The 16,849-nt window shown below is 59.6% G+C and overlaps 1 protein-coding gene across 5 annotated transcripts; it reads right to left on the bottom strand.

The window, feature by feature from the left end:
* Positions 1-873: 873 nt before the first annotated feature.
* Positions 874-16,630, bottom strand: RASGRP2 (RAS guanyl releasing protein 2). Of its 5 annotated transcripts, none has more exons than XM_036326758.1 (17): positions 16,092-16,630; positions 13,554-13,694; positions 12,804-12,906; positions 12,285-12,347; positions 11,860-11,991; positions 10,988-11,138; positions 10,610-10,783; positions 10,331-10,447; positions 8,785-9,066; positions 7,563-7,640; positions 7,156-7,278; positions 6,815-6,930; positions 2,939-3,080; positions 2,638-2,674; positions 2,140-2,316; positions 1,219-1,282; positions 907-1,059 (listed from the first exon to the last, which is right to left on the bottom strand). In XM_036326758.1, the coding sequence occupies exons 2-16, from the start codon at positions 13,624-13,626 to the stop codon at positions 1,224-1,226; spliced, it is 1,827 nt and encodes a 608-aa protein (XP_036182651.1). In that variant the 5' UTR covers positions 13,627-13,694; positions 16,092-16,630; the 3' UTR covers positions 907-1,059; positions 1,219-1,223. The 5 variants fall into 5 exon arrangements, with proteins under 5 accessions (XP_036182653.1, XP_036182651.1, XP_036182654.1 ...); XM_036326761.1 differs by lacking the exon at positions 16,092-16,630 and adding an exon at positions 15,929-15,996; XM_036326759.1 differs by lacking the exon at positions 16,092-16,630 and adding an exon at positions 15,906-15,992.
* Positions 16,631-16,849: the final 219 nt, after the last annotated feature.

The following is a 16,849-nucleotide window of genomic DNA, read 5'->3' as shown; positions in this document are numbered from 1 at the left end:
GAGTCAGGTGCTTAGGCCTCCACCCCCAGGACTCCCCACAGCCGCTGTAGGGCACACCCAGCTTGGGGGGGTTGGAAAGTAGCACCCACTCCCAGGGCTGCTGTCTGGACAATCCTGACCCCAGGGGCAGCCTGGCCCAGTTTCAAACCCTTTAGAAGACCCCCATTCACCCTCCTGACCTAGACCAGCCTTAGAACTGGCCTTGGCCTTCCTCGGGTAGCACTGACCCCCCAAAACCTCTGTGCTGCAACCTCAGGAGGGAGGAGCTGGGTTGGGAGAGGCCACAGGCGGCTGAGAGCAGGATCAATATGCATTTCCTCTGGAAGTCACCGTCCTTCCGGCTGGCAGCAGCACCAGGCCTGCAGGCTGCAAGCCCAAGTGCAGCCCTCCCTGCCCCCAGGCAGGAAAGCTGCCCAGCCCCCCACCGCCCCCCCTAGCTGGCACTCAGGGCAGCCCTTCCCCTCCCAGGATTCTCTGCAGTGAACTCCCCATGGCTGGAAGAATTCAAACAGGAGCTGAAAGGCCGCCTGTCAAGCAAGGGAATTTGGACTGTAGGCTGAAGGCTATGGTCACCCCGAACCACTGGCCCAGCCAGTCTGGGTGCAAAGAAGTGCTAGTTTCAAGTTTTAGGCTCCCGAGATTCTGGACTCCTCGAGATTTCAGAGCCTCTCCAAGATGCTTACGTTCCAAGGTTTTCTGGTCCTAAGGTTCTGCCCCGCAGGATTCTAGTCCCCCCAAGATTCCAGACACATGAGACCTCAGATCTCCCAAGATTCTCTGGCTACAGAGTGGCCACTCCCACATTCTAGTCCCGCCCCCCTCCAGGAGTCCTGGCTCTGATGGTCTAGGTTCATGACATGGGCCTTTTTATTCCTGGAAAATACAAATATTCACAAGAGTCTATACAACCTTAGGGACGCCAGCCCCGGCCCTGCCCTCAGCCACATGCCACCCTCATGCCCCACCCCCCAGCCCCAGCCTGCTGCCCCAGCACCCGGCTCCCTGCTCTGCTCCAGGTCTTTGCTCCAAGACAGACATGAGTGCTGGATCCAGTCACAGCTGGGAAGAGAAAAACAGGGGTGGTGAGGAAGAACCTTCCCCCAAAAGTAGGGGTCCCCCTGGCCCAGGCCATTCGGACAGAGCGCCCTTTCCCTGGCCCCACCCCCCACCCCCGGTCCCCAGTGTGGAGGCTCTGGCCAAAGCTGTGGGAGGACTCACCATCATTACAAGTGGATGTCAAACACTCCGTCCTCCACCGTCTGCACCTCCTCTTCTCGGATCTCTGCAGGGGGGTGGAGGGTGGAGTGTTCATCACAGGATCTACTCCTGGGTCCCAGTGCCTTCAGCAGCCATTCCCCCACTCACAGGAGGCACCCAGCCCCATCCCGGAAGCAGGCCCATCCACCAAAAACCAATTCACTGAATGACCAAACGGCCCAATTTTTGAGGCTCTTCTAAGTTTTCACTTCGCCGCACTTTTTCGCAGCCGCAGATCTGTCAGTGCAGTTTGCTTAAATGCCAATTTTGTGTGTTGCACATTCTAGACACCAGCACTTCTGGAGGGTTCCGTGCAAATGGTTTTATCTTTTCTATGTTTGAGGACTTATGCCGATCCGAAAGGTGGTGGTCAACAGCCTTAGACCCCAGTTTAACACAGTTGTTCAGACTGCTCTCGGCAAAATAATCCTTTGAGGAATTATCATTCAGCAAACTGACCTAAAGCCACCAGAGACCGCCCCCCTTCCCCCGAGAGCTGCAGGTGATTTTCGGGGTATGGGGCTTTGAATTCTCAAAATGTGTCCCGAGCAGCCAAACAAGAAAATGCAGGTAAATGGCTCACATAACTCCCTCTCCCACCCATTGTCAATCCCTCTAACAAAATAAGAGTGTGACTGGAATCTTGAAGCCTCTTTCACTTTTACTCTTCCTTATATATTAAAGTCTCTCTCCTCTTCAGCCTCAGAGGGTCAAGGGTTCCTTGGCTCCCTTCTGGCACCCTTACCAGTCCAACCTTCTGCATCACCCTACCAAAATAAGAGAATTATACAAACTCTGAAATGGTTTCCATCCTGGGTGAATTAAGACTTGGCCACAATGGCCCTGCCTTCCTCCCTCCACTGGCCCGAGACTGCGTCTTACCTGGAGGCCGGGATCCGCGCCGGCCCGGGCGGGGCAGGGAGAAGCTGAAGGTGCGATGGTGGGTGTGTGTGGGGGAGGGGGAGGATGCACACCCCTCCAGACTCATGCTCTGGGCCCGGCGCCGGCACTCCACTGACAGGCGATCCTTGCACTGCTTGTGGCAGTTCACACCACAGGCTGGAGGAGGCAGATGGGGAGCCCAGCCGGGGCCGTTGGTCAGAACACCCTCCCTCCCATCCTCTAGGCCTGCACCTTTCCCCAGGTTCCTTTGCTCCTGAGCAGCTGCCCCACCAAAACAAAAGTCTCCTTCCAACGCGCTCTCTTAACCCTACTTGCCATTCTCTGCCCTCTCCCAAAACCCTTCACATATAATCATCACCTCCCTGGCTCCAAGGGACTTCACTCCGTTGCCGTTGCCCCACCAAAATAAGAGTCCCCAGGCAGAGAGTAACTCTTCCCCAAAAAAAGCAGCCCAGTAGCCCCGCCATGCCATCTCACCTCGGCATTTGAGGCCCTGCTTGTAGATGCCCAGGATCTGAAACAGAGGAGAAGGGCCGTGCTGGGGGGAGGTATTTGGTGATGACGCTACTTCTTCCTTCTCAAGGGCAGGGCCTGGGCCTGAGCCTCCCTGGGCCCTTAAGGGTTAGATGCAGAATAGCAAGAGGAGAGGCAGGGGACGTGAAGGAGGCTGGCTGGCCTGGGCTGAGAGCTGAGAGGGCTCTGGCAGGGGCGGGGCCAGAAGGGAGAACAGGGCGGGGCGTGGGCGGGGCTGGCGGGTGTGGCGTGGGCGGGGGCTCACCAGGGCCTTGCAGTGGCGGCAGGCGACGGGGCGCAAGGAGTTGGTCTCCTGGAAGTTGTGCACGAAGCCCATGCGGCCGCCCAGCACGGAGCTGGAGCGGAGGAAGTAGGAGATCATCTCCTCCCGGCTGATGCAGCCATCCCTGCCGGGGGAGGGAGCGCCTCCGTTGGAGCCCGCCCCCGACCACCCACCCACTGGGAAGAGCCCTCCCAAGCACAAGGTCCTCCCCGCACTCCTGGTTTGGAGCCCTGGTGCAGGGAAGAGAAAGAACACGGGGCTGGCGCCAGGCAGTTGTAGCGGCTGCTACTAACCAGCTGTGTGGTCTCGGGCCTGTCACTTCTGGGTTCCCCCCGAGAAAGCGGGGATTGTCGTCCCGCCCTGCCCACTGCACAGAGCCGGTGTGCAAACGCGGAGGGCTGTGCTCTCTCCCCGGGCATCAGCCCCTGCTTCCACCCTGAGCTCTGACAAGCACCAGCTCAGGGCCCCGAGGATTAAAGAGGTCTCTGGGGCCCTAACTGGTTTGGCTCAGTGGATAGAGCGTCGGCCTGCGGACTCAAGGGTCCCAGGTTTGATTCCGGTCAAGGGCATGTACCTTGGCTGGGCACAGCCCCAGTGGGGAGTGTGCAGGAGGCAGCTGATTGATGTTTCTCGCTCATCGATGTCTCATCCCTCTCCCTTCCTCTCTGTAAAAAAATCAATAAAGTATTTTTTTTAAAAAAAGAGGTCTCTGGGGAGTTCTGGGGCCAGGAGCTCCCATAACCCTGCGGGAAAGACCCCTGTGGCCAGTGCTCCCCTTCTCCAGGGCTGCCCGCAGAATGCCTTTCTCAGCAATTAGGAAAGAGTGAGCATGCGCTCTGCAGATCCACAGACCTCCACTCACATCTGGCTCCACTACTTCCTGGCTATGCGACCTCCAGCCGGTTAGAGCTCTCTGTGCCTCAGTTTCCTCTTCTCTAAATGAGGATAATGATCGGCCCTGCACCTCAGGGGGCGGGGGGGGGGGGGGGTGAGGATTGAGATCGCGCACATGAAGCATTTAGGAGAGTGTCTGGTAGTCACTGGGCCCCGGGCTACCCGGAGCTGTTTCTGCTGATGGCTGGTCCTTGCTGCAAACCTCCACCCATGGGATCTGAGCTCCATGGTGGGGTCCGGGTGGTCCTTCAAGTTCAGGGGCATTGGAACAACTGGCCGGTTAGGGAAAAGCAGACGCCTGGATTCCTGCCTCATGCTGTGCATGGAAACAAAATTCCCACCGAACTGAGAGCGCTAATGTAAAAGAATAAAAACTATCGAAGAACCTGAAAAGGTTTAAGAGAATCATTTTGTAATCTTGAGGGGGTGAGGGCCTTTCTACACACAACACAAATCTAAGAAGCTACAAAGAAAAAGACTGACATACTGAACACACAAAATTTTTAAAGAATTTTATACGGGAAAAGACAACACAAATGACAGACTGGAGGAAAATAGTTGCAAACACATTCGACAGCAAAGGGTTAATATCCATTAACAGAGATTCAAAAAATCAATGAGCAAAAAGACCAACAAACCCAGTGGAATAATGGACAAAGACTATGAACAGGCAATTAACAGAAGAAATATAAGTGGCCAATAAACATATGAAAAGACATCCTACCCCCACTAGTATTGAAGAAACACGGATTTAACCAAGACACCCTTTGCCAATTAAACTGGCAAAACTGTAGAGCTTTTTATAGATTCCGCTGTTGGCAGGGAAGCTGGGAAATGGGCACCCGTTCGCTGCTGCCGAGGGCGCAAGCTGGCACCACCCTGCCTGAGGTCACTTTGGCAGTCTCTCCTCCTAATTTAGAATGTGCATATCTTTTGATTCAATTATCCCACTTCTAGGAATTTCTCCTACAGAAACAGTGGCCTGAGTGCATGGCCGCAAAGATGCCCACAGCAGCCCCGCCTATATTAGTAGCGGACACTGGGCACAACCTACACATCCATCTGCGGAAGAATGGCGAGGTAAGGGATTACTCTGACGCTGCTCTAAAGAATGACATGGTCCTGCATGAATCGGCATGAAGACATGTCCACGATAAAGGTTTAAGTGGAAAACAAAAGCAAAAAAAAAAAAAGCATGACATGCAGTTCTGCCAAGATAGTGACTAAAAAAAAAACACCTGAAAACCTTTCTGCTACAAACATCTAGGTGCTGGTGAAATATAAAAAATAGCTTTAGCCGTGACCGGTTTGGCTCAGTGGATAGAGCATCGGCCTGCTAACTGAGGGGTCCCGGGTTCGATTCCGGTCAAGGGCATGTGCCTTGGTTGCGGGCACATCCCCAGTGGGAGGTGTGCGGGAGGCAGCTGACCGGTGTTTCTCTCTCATCGATGTTTCTGGCTCTCTATCCCTCTCCCTTCCTCTCTGTAAAAAATCAATAAAATATATTTTTAAAAAAATAGCTTTAAATGCATAGTGAGTTTGAAAGAAAAAAAATGGAAACCCCCAAGTTCCAGAACCAAAGAGGGAGCGTCAAGCTGAGGCAGTGAGTTGGGACCTGACACTGGGTTGCTGGTCTCCCTCCTGGCCAGCCAGGTGCTGGTTTTATGGCGATTGCTGTTGCTGCTGTTGGTGGTGGTGGTGGCGGTGGTGGTGGTGGTGGTGGTGGTGGTGATGGGGGGTGTGTGTGTGTGTGTGTGTGTGTGTGTGTGTGTGTGTTTAAATATATTTGTATTGATTTGAGAGAGAGAGGGAGGGAGAGGGAGAGAAACATCAATCAGCTGCCTCCTGCACGCCCCCTACTGGGAATCTAGCTGGCAACCAGCCGGGGTCAGGTGCTGGGTTTTGATACCCAACCAGGGGAGGCCCAAGGCCGGGTGCTTGCAGGTGGTGAGGAGCTAAGGCTGAGACTCCAGCTTGAAGCTGGGCCTCAAAGGTCTCTGAGGGCTGCATCCTCACTGAAAGTGTGGCCTGAACCTCCCCTCTTCCCCCCTCCCCCGCCCAGGGAGATAACATGGAACTCTGTCTCAACTCTGGGTGGAGAAACAAAACAGTTACAACAAACACCATGGGCAGAGCTGGATTTATGCTATAATTCTGTTTGTCCATGACACAAACACAGGCAAACAAAATCTGTCAATTTGCACATGCATGAAAGAAAAGAAAAAAAGACTGGAAGGATACGCATATTGCCAAACCAGGAACCCTGTCAAGGGGCTTACTAGGAAGTTATGATAATAACCTCTTCAGCTAGGAAAGGAGGAAGGCAACTTTTCACTTCTTACTTTATACACTTTGTTTATTACAAATCTATTTTACCACCTGTTTTTTTTAAACCAGGGATTTTTGCATTATGGAAAAAAAAAACAGGTTTTTAAATACAGATAAACATTTAACATTTAAAAAGATCTTGACCTGTAAATTTTGATTGGAATTTTATCTGTTCAGCAAAACAGATATGATTATGGTTGCAGGGGGCACATTTAACCTACCTCAGACAACCAGCTGTTTGTCCAAATTGTCAGCTTGTGAATTGTTGATAAGCAAGTGGGTGCTAATTACAGGCCTTTCTTATCTATTCATTAAAACAGGCTATCCAGGGATTCCACTTGCCCACACTGTGCACCAGCTGGGAGCCCCGCAAATGGAACGGCATTGGTGAAGAAGCAGTGCCCAGGCCACCGTCTTTGTAAGAAGCCGGTGGAGCCCCCATCTGTCGGAATGGGTGAGCCACAGGCCTGGCTGCTTTCAGGCACCCTGTGACCCCGCGTGAGAGTTCCTTCCCACAGGGGCAGCTTTCTCTGCCGAGAGCGTCTGGTCCAATGGCCTGACCATGCACAGAAGGAAACTGAACCCCAAGGGGAAGTGAGCTTGCCTTCCCCCTCCCCGGCCCCCAGCCCTCCTCACTGGTTCTGGTCGAGGTCCCCAAAGGCGCTGAGGTAAGGGAAGTTCCCACGGATGATCTGGAACTCTTCCTGAGAGATGTGGCCATCCCCGTCGACGTCAAAGTTCCGGAACACAGACTTGGGGACACAGAGGGACGCAGAGGACAAGAGAAAAAAGCACCATCAGCTCATCCTGCCTGCGCTCTCAGTCCGTGTGAAAGGGTGTCCAGATGTGGGCAGCTGTCCATCTCCCCCCCCCCACCTCCCTCTGCCATAGCCCATGCCTTCTGGAGAGCGAGTGCTGGCCCTTGAACTTGGCAAAACCAGCGTCCTAAGGCTTCAGAGCCTGGCTCAGAGTCTCACCTCCACCATCTTCTCGATGTGCTCCACCACGAGCGCCTGGTCCAGCTTGGGTTTGGCCGCTGAGGTCCATTCCTCCAGCACAGGGGCCTGGGGCGGCGGGGTGCAGCTGGTGGGGCTGGTTGGCTGTGGGAATGGTCAGGCCTGAGCGAGAGCCAGAGGTGGGGGAGCCCAGAGCCCAGGGGAGCGGAGAGGAGAAGCCAGGGGTAAGGGAGCCTGCACAACAGGCAGGACGGGTGCAGCAGCGGCTAAGTTTGAGCCTGCCCTAGGACCACCCACACCCACCTAACCCCTCCCAATGGGAAAACTCCCCACCAAATAAAGGCCCTCACATCCTGGGCTTGGGGCCAGGTGGGGGGGGGGGGGCGGTGGCTGGGGGTAGGAGTGGAGAAGGAGAACCCCCTTCTCACCGAGGACTTGCAGCGCGGCTCCCGCTGCAGGGACAGCTGGTAGAGCTCGTCCTCCGTCTGGTACTGATCCAGCGACACCTGCGACACAGGTCTGTCAGCCACAGGCCTGGCTGCTCTCAGGAGCCCACTGCCTGGAGCCCAGGTCACAGGTCCAGCAGAGACTGCAGCTCAGCCCGAGCCCAGGCCAGAAGACAGGCTCAGGACAAGGCCAGCTGAGAGCACACCCCAGCAGCCACATGCCAGCCCAGCACACAGACCACAGGCCAAGCTCCCCCTAAACCTCGAGCAAAGTGCACTGTCAAGGCCTCAGCCAGAAGCCAGGTCAGGTCCTGGCCGGTGTGGCTCAGTTGGTTGGCGCATCATCCTGTACACCAATAGGTCGGGTGCATATGGGAGGCAACTGATAAATGCTTCTCTCGTGTTGATGTTCCTCTTCTCTCTCTCTCTCTCTCTCTCTCTCTCTCTCTCTCTCTCTCTCTCTCTCTCTCCCTCTCTGTTAATAAAATAAAATTTTAAAAAAAGAATCCAGGTCAGAACCCAGCCAAGACCTCAAATTCACCCCAACCTAGAACCGAACCCAGCATTCAGAATCCAATCCAGCTCAGACTTCAGCCCAGAGCCTGGGGGTAGCTAACAATCCCTCTAAACTGAAAAGCTAAGCCCCAGCCCAATGTCTAGAACAGCCGTGGGCAAACTACGGCCCGCGGGCCGGATCCGGCTCGTTTGAAATGAATAAAACTATTGAAATAAAAGACCGTACCCTTTTATGTTATGATGTTTACTTTGAATTTATATTAGTTCACACAAACACTCCATCCATGCTTTTGTTCCGGCCCTCCGGTCCAGTTTAAGAACCCATTGTGGCCCTCGAGTCAAAAAGTTTGCCCACCCCTGGTCTAGAACCTGGCTCAGATCTAGATTAGAACCCAGCTCCCACCCTAGACCTCAAAACCGGGTCCAAGGTCAAGCCCAGAACTGCTGGTAACTCAACCCAGGACCCTCACGCCAACCTTGAGACCAGACCTCAGTCCACAGTCCTGCCTGGAGCCTGGAGCCTGGAGCCTGGAGCCTGGAGCCTGGAGCCCATCTCAGAATTCACTCCAAGCTCAGAGCCCAGGCTGGATCTCAGTCCCTTGCTCCAAACCAAGAGCCCCCGGCCAGGCCTGCAGCCATGTGGGAACCCAGGACCCGCCACGGTTGTCAGCCTGGTGCCTGCCCTCACCGTGAGCAGGCTCAGCAGGTCAGGGTTGGCCTGCACTGGTGGCTGGAGGCTGGTCACCATGGCCAGCTCCTCCAAGATGCTGAACAGCTGCTTCATCTTGGCCCCGTTAAGTCGGGTCCGGGCAGGGTCCAGCCAGTCAGGCAGTGCCAGCTGCAGGGCCACCAGGTCCTTGAGGTGCACGCCCAGGATGGGGAAGCGGAAGCCCACGCAGGCTGCCAGCCGCCGCCGGTAGTTGCCGTAGTTGCTGGTGGCCGTCACCAGTTCCGTCAGACCTTCCCAGAGCTGGGGGCAAAGGGCGGACGGTCACACACGTACACCCATCACTGGCTCAGCATCACCCCCCACTCAGCCCTAGAAATGTGGGAGAGGATGAGGATCTGAGGCAGGGGTGGGTGAAAAGGCAAAATCCCCCCTCACGGTCCCCCAGCACTGGCTCCCTTCAGCCCTGAGGGTCAGAGTTAACAGGTCATGAGTTCAAGGGAACGCCCACTTCCAAGTACCACAGCTGCACACAGGCCTGGCCTCGGGCCATCAGCGCTTAACAGGAGAAGAGACCGAGGCTGAGAGGGGCAAAGCAGGCAGGGACACTTAGAACGATGCTCTTGGGTGTGTCGTTCTAACGGTCCGAGTGGGGAAAACCCCAAATGTCCCACAGCGGAGTAGATCGCACATCGGAGCGGACTTACAGTAAAACCTTATGTGGGGCCCTACCAGTTTGGCTCAGCGGATAGAGCGGCGGCCTGCGGACTCAAGGGTCCCAGGTTCGGTTCCGGTCAAGGGCACACACCTGGGTTGCGGGCACATCCCCAGTGCGGAGTGTGCAGGAGGCAGCTGATCGATGTTTCTCTCTCATCGATGTTTCTAACTCTCTATCCCTCTCCCTTCCTCTCTGTAAAAAATCAATAAAATATATTTAAAAAAACATTATGCAGTGATGAAAATGAATGAACGCGTGTTCCACATAACAGAATGCAAGAATGAAAGAAGATATAAAGTAACATAAACGACATAATCCCATTTATAGAAAGTTCAAAAACAGGCAACACAAACCCCACGTTGTTTGGGGGTGCAAGCCTGAGTGGTAAAGCCATGAGGAAAAGCAGGGTCATCGTTGCGACAGGCGGGACATTGGTCACTCTGCCGGGGAGGGGGTTATGCTCCAAGGCGCCGGGGGCTTCGGGGGCTGTCGGCGTTCTAGCTCTTGACCTGGGTGGTGTCACTGGGTGTATCCTTTCTCACCTTTCTTTTAACTGTACATGTTTATGTACTTTTCTGTATGTATGTCACCCAATGTGCTAAGCAAGACAAAAGGAGCAGAAAACAGCAGCTTTGGAGCCAGGCAGGCCTGTGAGCCCCGCGCTGCCGCGTTCATTGTGTGACATGGCGAAAGCATTTGATCCCTCCAAGCCTCAGTTTCCCCATCTGTCAAATGAGGGCGGGAGTGCCCAGCCCACTGCTGTGAGTTCCCAGGGGAGCCAGACCTGGGAAGGCAGGCGGAGCCCAGGGCTGGACAAGGCTGCTCCCCTGACCCCCCGGCCCCAGGCACCTTGATGGTCTCGGGGCTAACGTGGCTGTGGGTCTCCTTGAGGCGAGAGATGGAGCTGTGGCTCAGGCCCCCGACCACCGCCATCAGCGTGTTGAAGTTCTGCAGCTGTAGCAGCTTCTGGGGGACAAAGGGGGGGGGGCGGAAGGGGGAGGGGCATCACTGAATGGGTCCAGAATTTGGCCCCGCTTTTCCGGAGAGGAGGCCGCTTTTCCGGAGAGGAGGCCGCGGGGTCCTGGCAGTTGGGGAGCAGGGAGGGAACGGGGGGGGGGGGGCCAGGACCTCTGCCACGTGGACGAAGTGTGTGATGACCAGGGCCCGCTGGGGGGCGGTGGGCTTGCTGAGGATCATGAGCTGGACCCACTGCGAGACACTGTTGAAAAGGGAGATGAATCGCTCCAGCACAGGGTTGTCCACGGTGCAGCCGTGAGTCACAAAACTGTGATAGTCCTGGAACTGGGGGCGGGAGCAGCCTCAGTGCCTGGGGAGCCCCTTCCTTCACCCACAGCCACTCCTCCCCTCCAGGTGCCCTGTGGTGGTTATACTGAAACCAGCCGCCCACCCTGTGACCCCACCTACCCCAAGGATGCTGCCCCTCTGGGACCCCAGCCCCAGCCCCAGCCTGCACCCCACCCCTGACCGAAGGCCCTCGGGCCACACCAGGATCTTGCAGAAGGAGCGGTACTCCAGGTAGGTGAGATGCTCCGCCAGCTCCATGGGCTCCAGGTGGTCAAACAACAGGGACATCTTGCGCTTTTTCTGTCCCACTGGGTTCCGCTGCGTCACCTGCCGCTGCCACTTGTAGGTGGGGCTGGGGGGGCAGGGCAGTGAGCCCTTTGCCGGAGACGCCCCCCCTCATGCAAACACATGCCACTCGGGCCGACTGAGGACCTCCACACTGTCCCCGGTCCCAGAGCTCCTGCAGTCGCCCCTCCTCATGCACTCCACACGCAATCATGGAAGACGTACTCTGTGCCAGGCACTGTGCTAGACACTGGGGGTCAGAGATGAGCAAGACATGTTCCTGCCCCCGAGGAGCTCACAGGCTACTGAGGGAGGCGGACACAGAAACAAACAATCACGAAACAGCGTGGTGTGTGTACAGGTCTTTGCACAAAGTGCCACGGGGAGCAGAGGAGGGAACAACACGTCCCGCCCCGGAAAAGCCTGGGCCCTCCGAGCCCACAGACACTCCACGCCGGAGCTGCATGTGATAACACAGAGATGCAAGGGGAGCGGTACGAGCAGAGCATGGTGATGGGAGAGGATGCAGGGCTGGAGAATGGCGCGTGGACCCGTGTGACTGCAGGATGAGGTGCGTGGGATGCGCGCAGGGCTGTGGAAGGTGAGGCAGATGCCATGAGAGGCCCTAATCCCCAGCCGAGACATTTTGAAGGCGACAGAGAACCACAGAAGGCGTTTAAGCAAGAGAGGGACATGACCCTCACTCATTCAATTTAACAAACATTTATTAAGCACAGACAGTGTAGCGTGCCGAACGCCTGCCCTGCCCCCAGGCTCCCCCCACGCACACGCCCTCGATGTCGATGAGGCTGCTATGCCTGCGGTTCCCTTCTTGGTCCAGCAGAGCCTTCAACTCCTTGATCTGCTCAGCGAGCTCATGGTTCAAGTCAAACTCTGCTGGGAATGCTGAGATCCAGTACCTGGGGAGAGTGGGAGTCACCCAAGGTGGCCCCTCCCCCACCCGCCCCTGGCGTTGTAACTCCCCACAAAAGGGGGAGAGAGCTTCAGACCACGGTTCCCCCTGTCCTGGCTCTGTCCTTCTCCATCCTCTTTGGACAGATGAGAAAACCTAGGCCAGGACCAGAACGGGCAGGCTTGCGGCAGCACGCCCACCTTGGACAGAGCCGGGGGGCAAACCCACATGACCAACTGTGTCAGGCCCAGGCCTGGGGCAGGGGAGGAAGGGGAAGGTGCCCCAGGAGGGAGGACTCACCTAACCAGATGACACGTTTTCACCTGCATGGAGCTGGAGTTGTCCTTCCGGGATTGTTGGTAGGTGACAGAGAGTTAAGGAAAACCAGAGTGCAGCCTACATCTAGAAAGGGAGGCAGGGGACGGGGCCTGGTTCCAGGAGAAATGCTGGGGGAAGGACCTGGAGCAGGGGTGGGGCAGGCCCAGGCCGAGGCTCTGCACAGAGGCTGCAGGAAGGGATGAGCGCTGAGCAGGAGAGGGAGGTGAGAAGGAAGAAGCTAGGTTCTGGGGGCGCTGAGAGCAGGGCCTGGTTTCTGGCAGAGGCAAGAGGCAGACCAAGCTGACAGTAGGGAAGGGTCCCAGACTATAGGGAGTGGGAGGCAAGGCCTAGGTTGGGGAGGCAGTCAGGACTGCCTGGGCCTTAGGGAGGCTGGGCCAAGCCTGAACTCTGGGACGCAGGCGGTCCGCCTCTAGAGTGAAGCCCATCGGGGCCAGTGGCTGGCTAGGGGGCTGGGCTGCGGGGTGAGACCAGGAAGGATATATGTGGAGCAGCTTGGCCGCCAGCTGGGATGAAGGGATGTACCAGGGGTGCATCATGAGGAACATGCGTACCAGCTGCGGGTCCCGCACCTTCCCGGAGTCATCTAGCTCCGAGGGGCAGAGAGGAGCGGGTTGACTCTTTGTCCAGCAGCCCCATCTCTAACCCCTACCCCTCAGCCAGAAGGGTATCTTCTCCCTCCACCCCACCCCAACCCCAATCTCCAGCTTTCCCAGGATTCCCAGAGCTGGAGGCAGGTTAGAAAGAGGAGGTAGGGTGGGAGAGACACAGGCGGGACGAGGAACTGGATGGAGGGGGGAGTGTCTGAGTCGGGCCATCCTCAGGAGGGGAACCAGCTGGGGCGGAAGGAGCCTGGGTTCCCCAGGGTCAAGAATCCAGAGGTCATTTCCTGAGTGCCTGGGGGAAGGGGCACCCCTTCACCAGATAAGCCACCCTCATCAGCCGGAAACAGCTCCCAGGCCGGAGATAGAGAGTTCCTCCGGATTCCCAGGGGGTGGGGGTGGGGGCAGATAATGCACCCCGTGTGTCAAGAGTCTGGGGACCCGCATCCCTGCCTTCAACGCGACATGCTGGGGAAGGGGAACATTTTCTCTCTCTTTCTGAAGCACGGGGACCTCTCCTCGAGGAAGGTGCAGGATGCGGAGCCGAGCGGGTCGGGGCCAGAGCCTGGCCTGGGAGCGGGTCCGGAGTCAGTGTCCCGCCGGGCTCCGGCTGTGCGTCCGCGCCACTCACCGAAGGCTTCGATGCAGCCGCGGAGCAGCTCCTCCACCGTGCAGCCCTTGTCCAGGTCGAGGGTGCCCGCCATGGCCGCCGAGCGGGTAGGCTGGGCCACGAGGCGCTCCGGGAGCCTCCCACGGGGCTCGGACTGGACCCCTGTCCCGGGAGAGGCAGAGTGGGAGTCCGCGGAGGCCGGGCGGGGGAGCGGCCGGTGGGCAGGAACGGGGCGGGGCGGGCACGCCCCCTGCTGGGCAGGGGCGGAGTCGCCGGCCGCGGCCACTCCCGGGTTAAACGGTCTGGCCCGGGATGGTGCAACCCACCAGTTGGGAAACGGGCTGGCCCAGAGACTTCCGGCCCACCCTCGGAGTCGCCAGAGGCCGAGGGACTCCCTGGGGATGGGGACGAACCGGGACTCCGGGGGCTTGTTGGTGCTCCCCCCCACACGCCCTCTGTTCCTCGCGCCCCCTCCCCGGAGGCACCTGCAGCCACCGCAGCCCGGCTCTGCGCCCCCTCGCTCCCCTCCCTCAGCCTCCCTTCCCCCGCAGGGTTATTTTGGGAACCCAGAGCCTGAGGGGACCTCGGAGGAATTTCTTTCTGGGATGGGAGGGGGTAGGAACCCAGGCGTCCGGCCCGCTGGGCCCCCTTCTGGGCTCCCGGGAAGGGGAGGTGGGGCTGCAGCGGGCCCCAGGGGCCTGCCCTTGGGGAGGACAGCGGAGCGGAGAACATTCCTAGGGCGGGGGTGGGGGGAGCCCTGCGGCCGGAGGCGTCAGCGGGAAGCCTGAGCCTGGGAAACGCGCTCCCCAGCCACCTCCTCCGTGGAGGTCCCAGGGGTCCCGGCTCAGCCTTTCCGCGCGCCACCCGCCTCCCCAGCCCCGGCTGCTGACCCGGCTCCATACAGCACAGCTGCGCTGTAAGCGCACACATCTGATGCCCAGGAGGGGGCGCCATTGCCGTGGGGGCTGGAGCGTGCCTGTATGGCACCCCCAGCAACTCCGTACGCACCCATCAGGGACACTCATCCATACCCGAGGCTAGGGACCCACATTGGGGTGCAAGACGCCCCAGCTCACACACACCGGGCCTCAGGCATTCGCCTGCCATCTTCCGTGTCACACACACAATGGCACCCACACCCAGCGCACACCTACGACCCTCTGGCACACATAGCCAGCCCTCTACGCAGAATGCAAACCCACTCATGGGGCTGACTCCTCAGCCACGGCAGCGCTGACATCCGCACACGTGTGCACACACGCCAGACAGTGCACCTACACGCATGTACACTCTTGCACATATGCACACACCCCCGTGGGCGCACACACACGCCCATTCCACCACCACCTCTGCACCTGCGGTCCAGCCAGCCCTGGGGTCAAACGCCCTAACACCCCTCACCACCACCAGCAGCCCCCGCGGGCCACGGGCAGAGCTTTGTGCCAGGAAAAGGCCCCGCGCCCCTAGCATACCCCCTCGGGCTGGGGGCGGGGGCTCCTCCACCGAGTCCCGGGCTGACTTTTCGTAGGACCCGCCCAGAGCCATCCCCTCGGACTCTGCCACTTCCTTGCTGTGTGACCTTGAGAGTCACTTGGCCTCTCGGAGCCTCAATTTTCTCATATGTCAAATGGGGGTGTTCTGGGGGGAGGTCCCACTGAGACCTGGCCGGGAAGGGCCGCGCGCGCCGCCCCCTCCCGGGGGTGGTCCGGGGCGCCTCAGCTCTCCCTCCCGACACCCTCGGCAGCCTCCCCACCCACCAGCCCCCCGCCGCCCCTGGGGCCCTAGCGCCCAGGCCTCCCAGGGGGGCGCCCCGCCCGCGCACGCTCCACTCACTCTTGGGACCCGGGCAAGGAGGACGCACCCGGCCCGGGAGGCGCCACCTCCGTGCGCTCTGCCCGCCAGCCTCGCTGCGGCTGCGGCTCCCGCCCGCTCTCCGCGCCGCTGCCCCGCTCCGCGCCGCCCCGCCCCGCGCGTGGCCGCCCCCTCCCCTCCCCTCCCCTGCCGCCCCGCCCCGCCCCGCCCCGCGCGGGACTCCGCACCGCCGCCGCGCCTCCCCCACCGGGGCGCCCTCTCGCCCGCACGCGGCGGTCCCTGCGGCAGCTTAACCCCTCCCCTGCCGCGCCGCCCGGAGGCGGGGGTCGGGGCGCGGGGCTGCGCCACGCGCTGCGCCGAGGGCGGGAGAGCGGCGGTCAGGCAGAGCCGGGCAGGAGTGGGGGACTGAACCAAGGGCGCTCTCCCCCAACCCGGACGCCCCTGTGCCCCCCGCCCCGCCTGGCGCTGGGCAGAGGAAGCCGGGAGGGGCAGGAAGCGGACTGCGGTGGGGAAGGGGCGCCCCGCCCAGCCCCCGGCCCGGTTCCTGTTTTCGAAACAAACCGTTCCCACGGGGCTCCCCCGACCTGGGGCCGAGCGTCCTCCCGCGGGCAGCGGGGCGCAGGCCCGGTGGAGATGGGGGCACGGGGCACCGGGTCCTGGTGACAGCCCGGGGGAGGGGCTAGAGCAAGATGGGCGCGTTTGGGGAGGAGAGGCCCTGTGGGGAGGGGAGGATGGGAGCGCCGCTACCTGGAGACGAGACCTCGATGTCTGGGGATGTGGGGGGAGCTCCAACTCTCACAGGCGGGACTGGGGCCCCGGAAGCCTGGCTCCCACGGTGCCAGATGGGAAGGGGCAGCGGCGAGTGGATTCTCCGCAGCTTGGAGACGGAGGCCTGGGCAGGGAGGAGCTGGGGAGGGGCAGCCGCAGGCGGTTGGGGTCCCCACCAGCGGGGCCTAGGGGAACCGGTAACCGTTTCCGGACTGTGGGTTCAAACACACTTACTGTGAAACCACCCGCCCCAAAACTGCCTCCCGACGCTGGCCCCTCCCTGACTCAGGGCCAGGGAGTCAGGACCGCCCCACACTTCAACCTGTGAGGCCTGGGAGCAGGCCCTTCCTGCTCCTGTCCCCACAGTGGGGTGGGGGCAAGCGTGGCCCAGCGCGGGCAGTCTGTGAATTCCCCCACGCAAACCTCCCCCGACTGTAGTGCCAGCAGAGCACCGGCTTAGAGACCCTTAAAACGCCGCAGTGGGGCGGGGCTGAGGGCGGAGACAAGACTGCACCGGCCTCCGCGGGTCCCTCCCCTCCCCGATTTCACCCCGACTGCGAGGATCCTCCGCAGTCCCCCATCCTCAGCCCCGGGGGGCCCCACCCAGGCGGGCGCCCCGCCCCGCCCCCGGCCAGCCTGGCAGGCCGCTGACCTAGTATGGACACAGCACTGGGAAGCGGGGCGTGGAGGGTGACGTGGGGAAAGGGGCCGGAGAGTCCCAGGCCCGGCCTCCGTGG

This window comes from Myotis myotis, unplaced genomic scaffold (assembly GCF_014108235.1).
Source record: "Myotis myotis isolate mMyoMyo1 unplaced genomic scaffold, mMyoMyo1.p scaffold_m19_p_10, whole genome shotgun sequence".
NCBI classification, from domain to species: domain Eukaryota; kingdom Metazoa; phylum Chordata; class Mammalia; order Chiroptera; family Vespertilionidae; genus Myotis; species Myotis myotis.
The sequence above is the reverse complement of the archived record's forward strand: the minus strand, read 5'-3'. Positions and strand labels throughout refer to the sequence as shown.

Coding starts and splice junctions, on each gene's coding strand:
- RASGRP2 (XM_036326758.1), bottom strand. CDS start 13,626: ATGGCGGGCACCCTCGACCTGGACAAGGGCTGCACGGTGGAGGAGCTG. Junction 7,641..8,784: donor ACCTGCTGAGCCTGCTCACG/GTGAGGGCAGGC, acceptor CCTGTGTCGCAG/GTGTCGCTGGATCAGTACCA. Junction 7,279..7,562: donor AGCCGCGCTGCAAGTCCTCG/GTGAGAAGGGGG, acceptor CCATTCCCACAG/CCAACCAGCCCCACCAGCTG.